This window comes from Sphaeramia orbicularis, chromosome 17, assembly GCF_902148855.1.
Source record: "Sphaeramia orbicularis chromosome 17, fSphaOr1.1, whole genome shotgun sequence".
In the NCBI taxonomy this organism is placed as follows: domain Eukaryota; kingdom Metazoa; phylum Chordata; class Actinopteri; order Kurtiformes; family Apogonidae; genus Sphaeramia; species Sphaeramia orbicularis.
In genome coordinates this window covers 17,558,058-17,568,899 of record NC_043973.1, presented here as the reverse complement: position 1 = coordinate 17,568,899, position 10,842 = coordinate 17,558,058, and the positions used below count along the sequence as shown (strand labels likewise).

The 10,842-nt window shown below is 37.5% G+C and overlaps 1 protein-coding gene across 1 annotated transcript; it reads right to left on the bottom strand.

Annotated features, from left to right (window-relative positions):
• Positions 1-391: 391 nt before the first annotated feature.
• Positions 392-2,964, bottom strand: LOC115437575 (transcription factor HES-1-like). Its single transcript, XM_030160825.1, has 4 exons — positions 2,650-2,964; positions 2,464-2,559; positions 2,273-2,360; positions 392-1,023 (listed from the first exon to the last, which is right to left on the bottom strand). The coding sequence occupies exons 1-4, from the start codon at positions 2,755-2,757 to the stop codon at positions 590-592; spliced, it is 726 nt and encodes a 241-aa protein (XP_030016685.1). The 5' UTR covers positions 2,758-2,964; the 3' UTR covers positions 392-589.
• Between the last annotated feature and the right edge of the window lie 7,878 nt (positions 2,965-10,842).

The following is a 10,842-nucleotide window of genomic DNA, read 5'->3' as shown; positions in this document are numbered from 1 at the left end:
AACCCCTCAGCTGATTCATGATCATGTACGTGTCCGTGTCAGCAGTTCCCATCTGGCACTGGGGCAGGCCTACGCGTGTCTAGAGACCTGTCGTGCCCCCTCGCCCTGCGCTGGCAGCACGCCCCTCAGAGCTCTGTACGACCTCTCAGGTTCCTTACCTCACGCAGGAGGTATTTATTTCCAGCCTGACACACTGTAAAAGGGCTGAAGTGTGGGAAAGGCCCACAGATGGAGGGGCGTATTTAAACAGCTGTAGTACAAGACATAGACATGGTTAAGTGAAGAGATTTTCCACAGCTCTTAGATATGCCACATCAGCTGAATGGATATCGTCTAGATTTATCTGTGTCTAAATGAAAGAACATGAATGAGCGTGTGAAATAACAGGACTCATTTTAGAAACATTTTATTAATCTCACAGTGTACAGTTCTTTTTAAGAGCTTTACAAAAACAAACCATGCCATAGAAAAACATAGAAAAACATAGTATACAAGAATATCTTCTACAAAAACTCTCAAGTAGGATCTCAATAACATTTACAAAATGTACAAAAATATGTTTTAATAGTCCTTTTTAACTTTAGTAGTGCTACCACGGTCTCCACACAGAGTCTGAGGTGACTGGGGGTGCGGCAGGTGACATGTACTGGCTGTTCTGTGGACCCAAAGGTGTGAGAGCTGCACTGGGAACTAGAAAAGCAAACTGTCCGTCGGGCGTAGGCACAACCTGAAATCCACCGTACAGCTTCATCACTTCTGGGGGGATGTGCATCTGACTTTTACAAGCCATCTGTGAGGCAGAAGCAGCTGTAATTTGTGTGGTTGTTTGTCCAAGTGGGTGAGGTCCGTGGAAGTTCATGGCATTGATCTGGGTCACGCAGGCGGCCAGGTGGCTGAGGAGGCGAGTCCTCACCTCGGTGTTCACCCCCTCACATGTGGACAGGAAACGGGTCACCTCTCCGATGCACTCACTGAACCCGGCTCTGTATTTACCCAAGATGGATGGGTCTGTGTTTACAGCAGCTACAGGAAAACATAGGCAAAAATATTAGAAACACGATAGATAGATAGATAGATAGATAGATAGATAGATAGATAGATAGATAGATAGATAGATAGATAGATAGATAGATAGATAGATAGATAGATAGATAGATAGATAGATAGATAGATAGATAGATAGATAGATAGATAGAAACATAACACTGGACTGCATTATTGAGTCTTGAGAGCACCAACTGTGAGTGGGTAATAAATCTTAGAGGGCATGAGAACGTGTTTACCATCTAAAGTTAGTCATCTGACATATTAGCACGGGGCATCTAAAAATGGGATTGACTTTTACTACAATTTTACATGCATGTATATGACCTAAATGTAAAAAAAAAAAAAATAATAATAATGGTGTGCTGCCTTGGCCAGGTCTCCGTCCAAAAAGAGATTTTAATCTCAAGGGATTTTCCTAGTTAAATAAAGTTTAAATAACAATAAATAAAATAAAATATTTCCATTTAATGTGAGTGTTCATCTCAGAGACAAGTATACTTTTTACCACACTTTTGTCTGACAACTGTAATTACTTTTTGGATGAATTTTTCATCTTTGCTCTCCAGTGAAAACCACACATGCCTAAATGTTTTTTTTTTTTGTTTTTTTTAGAATATTTATTATGAAATTAAAGGATTAAATTCATTTATGGGTTGAGAAATGTTTTTTTTTCTTCATAAGGTTAAAATAAAATCTTTAAAATTCCTCCTGGATTAGTTGGAAAATACTTTGTCACCAAGCTGAAAACTGGTCTGATTTTCTGCGTTCATGGAAAGCTGATCATTTAGAGATATTTGTTTTCAGAGAACAACACAACAAAATGATCTTATAGAATATGATGCTTTTTTCTAGATTAAATTGTGCAAAAACAAGTGAAATCTTAAATATAGTAAAGTGAAACATATAATGAATGCATCAACTTTAACTTCAGTAATATTTACCTCCGCCAAGGAGGTTATGTTTTTGCCAGGGTTTGTTTGTTTGTTTGTTTGTCTGTTTGTTTGTCTGTCCGTTAGTGTGCAACATAACTCAAAAAGTTATGGACAGATTTTGATGAAATTTTCAGGGTTTGTTGGAAATGGGATAAGGAAGAAATGATTAAATTTTGGTGGTGATCGGGGGTGGGGGGGCCCACGGGGGGGGCCACTGATCAGCCTTGGCGGAGGTCTGCGCTCTCCGAGTGCTTCTAGTCTTTTCTAATACTAACACTAGTCCAGGTACATACCGGTCATCTGAATTCTCTGCAGGTTCCTGAGGTGTTTCACAGTCATCTCCAGGATGTCCGCCTTCTCCAGTTTCGAGTGTCTTGAGCTCTAAAGGTGACAATTCAAAGTTTATTTAGCTAACTTATGGGCAAAACATAACTTAAATAAAAGTGATTTGCTTTTCGAAAATAATGCGTAAAATCCTCCTTACGTCTTTTTTCAGTGCGTCCAGGATGAGGGTCTTCAGCTGACCCAGACTCTCATTGATGCGCGCGCGTCTCCGCTTCTCCATGATTGGTTTTGAGGACTGAAATATGAAAACAAACTCTTTCCGGTTAGATATTATAATAATGTAATAATAATTCAGTTGAATATGAGCACAGTTCAGACAGCCTACCTTTCTGTTTTCGGTCGGAGTGTGGGGTTTTTCGGGTGCGGGCTCCCCGGTTGCCGGGCTGGCGGAAACAGCGGACGGGGCAGTTCTGTCTAAAGTACCGGCTGGCATCTTCAGCTTCAGCTTCAGCTTCACAGCAGCAGAATACAGACTCAGAGAAGCCGCAGCAGTCTAGTGAACCTCCGCACACAGTCCCGCCTTCCCCTGGCAGACAGCCTCAGAGCAGTTAACCGATGACAAATGTCGGCAGTGACTCCTGTCTCCTGTCCAAAGCGGATCTCCGGTGCACTCCTGTTTCCAGATACTCACGTGGTATTTATAGAGGGCCGCCGCTGCACGCGAACGGCTCGTGTGGATGCTCCCCGGGTTCCGTCAGACCGTCCAATGGGCGCGCGAGACACGGGCCCGGGGAGGCGGTGGGCTCGTGCAGGACGCAGGACAGGACGCTCCCATTGGCTACCTGACAGGATGCCGCGAGGTTCTCCTGAAAACAACACTTGAACAGAGGAGGAAAAGTATCAATACAAACTAATGTGGGCAGAGGTTTGATTACACTGGTCTGTTTACAATAGGCCTCTACCTGTGGAATAAAAGTAGTGGAAGTTTACAAGTCTGAATCATTAATACAGAAATATTGACCCTTTCATGCATGAATTGTGAGAATCTTAGTCAAGATTTTTTTCTTCAGTGTTTTTATTCCTCCTTAGGCATGAAAAAAACAATGGATCGAGTTTTTTTTTTTCCTATGGAGTTACAAAAATATCCATGCATTTAATTTTTGAAGTAAAGAAACATATGTTTAAAACCCAATATCAGAAAGTGATATGAAAACAATGAAATGACATTTTTAATGCTGCCAATCTGATGTCTTCTCACATTTTAACATATTCTAATGCCAGTAATTACTCACTTCATGGAGATAATATGCAAAAAAAAAAAAAAAAAAAACTTCTTGTCTAACAAATAATTGATTTACACTTAAACATGTTACTGCAGATCAGGTTTATCTAGAACAGAAAAGTTACAGTAATGGTCTAAATGTCAGTGTATGGGATGATGCTTAAGTGTCCACTGTGTTGGCTGATATGGAACTAAAACATCAAAACCCATTAATATACAAGTTAACAGCTGGAGAAGAACTGTCCACTGTAGTGACCACTATGCATGAAAGGGTTAAGTCAAAAATGCTGGTTGGCTGTAGTTTTGGGTCCAAATGTGAAAATCTGAGAATTAATAAGAGAATGGGTTTAACTCAAAAGGAATGTTTGTCTCAGAGCTACCAGATCTACTTCAAAACACTGTCAGCACATTGCAACACATAAACTTTACAGGTTCTTTCTAACATCTGTTGTAGAAATGTACATTAAATTAAATTAACCAACATGTGTAATAATATTTTATGATAGGCTTATACATTGAAAACATCAGCTAATCAGTACTTTTGTTTTTTGTTTTCCAATTCATCTCACTAAAACAGGGGTGTCAAACTCCCTTTAGTTCAGGGTAAATAATAGTCCAGTAAAATAATAACATAATAATATATAAATAATGTCAACTCCAAACTTTCCTCTATGCTTAAGAGCAAAAAAAAAAAAAAAGTTAATTTACATTATGAACAGGTTTTCATCTACAAACTATCCTTTCAAAAGATGTGAATACCATGAACAAACTGAAAAAATAAGTGTAATGTTATCAGTTTTATGCCTCAGTTTATCATTTACACATGTACATTATAACTTACAGATCACAGTGGATCTACAAATACACAAAACATTTAATAACAGGCAGAATATTGTTAAAATTGTACTTACTTCTCTTAAGACATTTCAGGTTATTCACATTTTTTGCAAAATTATACTTTGTTTTAGTGTAAATACATGAAAATATTTACATTTACAAAGAGAAAATTTGGAGTTGTCATTACTTATATGTTATTATGATAGTATTTTACTGGTCTGACCCACTTGAGATTGAATTGGTCTGAATGCGGAACCTGAACTAAAAACACTGTTAATAACTTAGTGTAATTTTTGCATTTCACAAATTTGTCCCAAGGGCTGGACTGGACCCTTTGGCGGGCCGGATTTGGCCCCCAGGCCGCATGTTTGACGCCTGTGCACTAAAGTATGTAAGATTTAGCACATATAATCTTAGAAGAATATAATTTAAAAAAAAAAAAAAAAAAGAAAGAAAGAAAGAAAACCTGCTGCATAAATGCACCTGTTTATTCTACTGCTGTAGATTTTCAGTTTATCACAAACACTCCAAATCAAATTTGGAGATGTGCTCTTTATTGAGTTGGAGGAGGATGCAAAAGTTGTAATAAGAAATATAACTAAAGCAATATTGGGCTCTGAGATCATGGAGCGTATCAGATGAATAAAGCTGCATGAAATAGAAATGCAAAATACAAGTGCCTGCCGTAGGTGATTAGTGTGATGAAAACACAGTGATGATTTTACAGACTTTTGCAGCCTCTGCAACAATAAATTGACTATCAAACAACAACAATAATAATAATCTGTTCTGTTTTAATGTGAGTACTCGTTCTTTCATGTCTTTCTCTACAAACACATTTTCAAAGGGTCATCGAGTGCTTCAGAGCCGTGGTGAAGACCTCATCCTCTGACACACTCCAGACCCGACGTCCAGTGAAGAAGAAAATCTCTGACACACTCAATGTCTTCTCTCTGTTTTAACCTTTGACACGTGTCTGTTTTCACAAATAAGGGCAGAAAACTAAGCCCAGGAGTAACACAGAACCATTTAAGGACCAAGCATTTTAATCTGTTACATTCTTGAATGATAACTTTAGCTTCTGATATTCATGTGCAGCCTCCTTACTATTTGGAGAGGCAACATATATTGTTTAAATATATTTATTCATTAATAAATGCATACACATAAACATCAAAAACATCTATTCAATCATTAATGAACATTTACTCTTTTCATTACATCAACAAGTTCAATTCAGTTCAGTGTTCAGAAACTGTTAAATATATAAATGACTGATTTCTTTCATTCACCTCAACATTACACATCTTTTGGCAAGATACACACAACACATACCTTTAAAAAAACAAACTTTTCTGGACTTATTTTTTATATATGGGAAAGTGACTATAAATCATATATTTTTTTAATTGATTTTTATTTTTTCATGTGTGTCCACTCTCTATCACAGTTTCAAATATGAACTTCATTATAAAGTGATCTGACTGTGATGTCACCACTCATTGTCATGTAATAAATACTCCAAAAGTGCTCAAAACACATAAATTGTTACAAATTAGAAATCTTCCTACTCACTTCTGCATCATATTTTATCATATTAAATAATTAACCTACTTGTTGCATGCTGTAGCCCAGATGATATATTTCTATTTCTATTCCACAATAGTTACAATACTGCTTGGGAAATTATTTTAAGACAGATTGCATCATAAATATTTGTGGACTGATGAAAATAGGGTGTAGATGGATTGCACACTGATATTTGGGGGGTTAAAGTTTACCATAATGTTATTTACAAAAATAATTTCTGTTGGGAATGGTGATGAGTCATGTATGTATTAATTGTTTGTTAAAATTCTATTCTAAATTAGCTACAAAAGTCTGAATCTGCATTTATTTTACACATAAACTCATGTATTTGTTGACAGACAACTCTGTTGATCGTGAAACGCCTCATTCCTCACTGATAGACTTCAAACACTCTCTGTAAAGCTTCTAAATCCTCAGAGGTGAAATGACCCCAAAAGTCAGGTCAGGGTTTGCATCCATGGTTTCCTCTCGGTGCAAAACAACTTCAAGCATGACTGACTTTTTGACCTGAACCAATATTAAATTAAGACAAGGGAAATTAAACCTTTTTCCAAATCAGTTATGATCACAGAATAAGAAACATATCCACCAGTTTTATATTTCCTAGTGAATCTGTAGAGGAATACTTGTATGTTTCTTACATATTCAGTTCACTCGCTCATAGAGGCCACCTAAACCCCTTAGTGACTCTCTTGGGATCACATAAAGTCATCCGTTCATCTTCTAATTGGATGTTTTAACAAGATGCTCCTTTAACATCGTGGCGGTTCTGTACACAGCAGATGAGAGAGAAGGGGCCCAATGACAATAAATTATGACCCATCAGTTCTGTTTTCACTAATCCTGCTGCTCTGCCACAATCAAGCCTTTATTGTCAGGATGGGGATCTGGACTTGAGGTTTATAGCACAATCCAGATCTGTATCAGTGTGGGAACCCTGGAGTGGGAAGCTCCACAGAGAGAGGATGGTTCAGACAGATATCATGACAGAACGAAGGCATTATTTGTCATGGATTAGATTCTAGGATAAAATCTGTGGATTATTTTAGATCATGTAGGTTTAACTTTGATGCATCACTTTAAAAAGGTGATAAAAGGCACAAAAAAAAAAAAATCACAAAAATCTGTCTCAAAAATGGTAGATAATGGATTTTGTTTGTCAAATCTTTTATTCCACATCAGTCTTGATCATCGATATCAAATATTCATACTTTTTCAGATTTTTTTATATGGCAGGGTTTTTTTTTTTACATGATGCCACTATCTTTCCCTCTTACTGCTCATACACACAGATCTTGATATGAGAACATCATTTTTGTTGCAAATGTTGACCTGCACATGAACAATCATCTAATCAGAGAGACAGCATGTGAAATAAAAAAAAAAAAAAAGAAAAAATAGCAAGTTCATATTTTGAAGACAGTACTCTCATTGAATGCCTGGTAAAATGAGTATATTATTTTATACTCTAATAGGTGTAAGATGAATCAGAAATTGCAGTTTTAAAGGTTCAGAGTGTTTTTGCTGGCATCCAGTGATGACGTTTAACTGAAAATCCATTACCCTCTGAAACAGTCCCAACAAAAAACTGTTAAAGCTCCCATTTGTTTTGTCACTTGTAGTCTTTTTTAGTTAAGATAATATTAACACAGTCAAACATAGTTGGTGACAGTAATGTACCTTAACAGTGAATGATAGGTTATAAAACTCTATAAAGAAGAAAAAGATGACATCTATTCTATAAAAAGATGCCAGTACAAGATGGATTCTAAGGACATGACCACTTCTTTATTGATGAATAGCTCATTTTAAGGTAATGAAAATGCAAAGATTTTTTTTTTTTTACATTTTTAGTTGATTATTCACTAATGAAAACATAGTAATGACAGGTAGATTCCAAACACGATGACTCTTTAAATGGATATTTTTTTATCCATAAGGCTGCTGGGTGTTTGCTTTTCGGAGAATCAGCGTTCAGTTTCTATGCTCTGTATATCTGGAACAAACTACCAGAAAATATCAGGTCTGCTGAGAGTCTGGGTTCTTTTAAGTCAAGGTTAAAGGCTCACCTGTTCACCGCTGCCTTTGACTAAAAGGCTTTTTACTTTTTAAATTTTATATTCTCCTTCAAAACTCTGCACTGCAACTCTTACTTTAATATGTGTGTGTTTTTATGTTTTGGGGTTTTATATGTTGTTTTCTTACTTGCTGTTTTTAATCACCTTTTACATGTTTCTTTTATAATGTTTTAAATGTGTTTCTTTTTCCCTTGTCGTTATATTTCAATGTCCTGTGTGAAGCACCTTGTTGCTGAAATGTGCTACACAAATAAACATGCCTTGCCTTTTCCGCTACTATAATTACTAGGTGTATTAGTCAAAATGATGTAGAAATCAAAAAATAAACAGCAAAAATGTCCCTGGTTGGGCTCAAGGATTGAACTGACGGATGCTCAAATGATCTGGGATACATTTTGATTGCATTTTGTGAACTATCAGCCACTTGTCTCCACACAACGCTCCACGTTCACCTGGTCAGACAGCTGAAGGCCCTGCTTTATCCCCCACCCCCACCACAGTGGGCAGTGAAATGACCATCCTCATCATCAAATGCAGCGATGGTTCCCTTTCAACTGTTGGTATGAAAACATCTCAGGCCAGGAGGGGAGGGCACAGACACAGCGGATCACTTAAACATCTCATCCAGCGCTCCGCTCGCTCCTCGTCCCTCCTTCTCCCTTTGAATCCCCCCTTAAAGAGGGAAGGGGGGCCTCCCTTAGCAACTCCCAGCCCTGGGTCTGCCCACCTTTTGTCCCCCTCCCCAACAGTAGTTTCTGCTCCAGAAGCCTTAGACAAGGCCTCCATTAATTGCGGGCCTGTGTGGAATACACATGGGACAATGGGCCCAACAGAGTGTCCGGCCCCCAGACAAGGCTGGAAACAAGTGGTACAGGAATCCGGCAGAATAGATTCGTCCTGGCTGATGTCACTGAATACATTTACCTACCTCAGAGCGCATTCACTCCGCGCTTTGTTTTATTTGGACAAAAAAAGAAGGGGTAGGGGGGAGGCAGCAGTATCAATGGAGAAGAGGAGCCGGAGGGGGGCTCAGGGATGGGAAATAACTGGTTGTCATGGGAACACGCTGAATCAAAAAATATGGTTGAATTTAGTGAAGCCAGAGATGTAAAAAGGGTAGAGGGCATTAGATTAAACCCTGTGTGAGATAAGAGAAGGCTGAAAACAGAGGTTCAGTTTCTTTAGCTCATTCAGCCCTGTTTATACGGCAATAAAGAACGGATAAAGGAGCTGGAGATTAGGAGACTCATCTAGGCTCATGTTTGTCAACAACAACCTGAGCAGTTTCAAGTCACTTTATTCCAAGTCAGTACACCAGCAGAGAGGATGCTTAGCCATCACCGGAGAAGCTGCGGAGGAAAAGGGGATCATAGCAACTGGTATTTCTGTGGGCGTATAGCGGCATAACAACCTGCCATCTGTCACCTAACGTTAGCTCTTTCTTAAAAAGCCAGCGTTTAGATCTTCAACATGGAGGCAAAGGCAATGAGACTGAAGTCTTATTGAACTCTGGGTCTCTCCTTTGAAAAGGAAACCCAGTCATCGCCTTATCCCTCATCAAATTGAAAACGCTTTTAGAGACTCTAAGAGAGGCCTCACATTTAATTTTTAAAACCCAGACATGAAAGTGTTGCTAAACCACATTCAACAGTAGAAAGTCTTTAAAGGACTAGTTAGCATGTAGATTATATGCATTTGAGTGCATTGTCAAAGTATCTAAGTGTATTTACATGTTAATATGTTCAGGGATACTATCGTCTTGAAAAGGTGTTGGGGGAGGCTGGTTAACTGTGCATTTTCTCTCTCTGAACCATGGGAATGTGATTTCTTTGTGCCATCCAGGTTCAAACACATTCCTGTAAAGCCATGGATATTATGGTCACTACAAAACAAACTCTAAACCTGTTGAACCTAGTCAATATATCTAGAATTCTGAAAAAAAAAAAAAAAAAAAAAACAACCCAAAACTCTAGACAAGAGGAAATTCATATTCAATAAGTCCAAAAAAACTGATTCTCCTTAAAACTTGATATATTTTCAAAACATTTTTTATTATTTTCTTCTTCTGGCCAAACTACACACCAGCGTCAACATGCATTTTCTGTATGAATGAAATGAGTCTACATATGACACAAAAAAACACCACAACAGTGAATTTTAGAGGTAGAAGCATCATTTTATCTGTCAGAAACCATGTGATTGAAGGAAAAATGAATGAAGCCATGTACTGAGCAAGGTTATTATTGTTAACGAAAACTAACGAAATGACGAAAACTGGAATTGAAAAAACATTTTCGCTAACTGAAATAAATAAAAACTAGAATTAAAAGAAAAAAGTGATAACTAACTGAAACTGTGTTGTGTGTTTACAAAATTAACTAAAACAAATAAAAATTATGGATAAAATTCCCCTCGTTTTCGTCTTTGTCAATGTCGGATTGACATGAAATTGGTTTATTTCCCTCAAGCAATTTTAGCTGGTGGCACCATATGATATTTAACGGTTTGTCACTTGTGGTCACTTGTCATTTAGGCGCCTTCTGGTCCCCACTCTACCTGGAAACATGGAGACTAAAGTTGGGAGAAAGCTGCAGAGTCCTGTCTGGGATTTATATGAATATGACGGTGAAGAAGAGTAAGGATTTAAAGGAACTAAAACTAAACTAAAACTAAGCATTTAGAAAATAACGAAAACTAATAAAAACTAGCAAACTTGCTCTAAAAATGAATTAAAACTAACTGAATTAGAGAAAAAAAAAGTCAAAACTTAATAAAACTAAACTATAATGAA

What these genes read in the sequence shown, in the direction of transcription:
- LOC115437575 (XM_030160825.1), bottom strand. Translation starts at nt 2,757, where the DNA reads ATGCCAGCCGGTACTTTAGACAGAACTGCCCCGTCCGCTGTTTCCGCC. An exon ending in TGGACGCACTGAAAAAAGAC is followed by an intron (nt 2,361 to 2,463) that starts GTAAGGAGGATT and finishes TGTCACCTTTAG; the next exon opens with AGCTCAAGACACTCGAAACT. An exon ending in GCAGAGAATTCAGATGACCG is followed by an intron (nt 1,024 to 2,272) that starts GTATGTACCTGG and finishes GTTTTCCTGTAG; the next exon opens with CTGCTGTAAACACAGACCCA.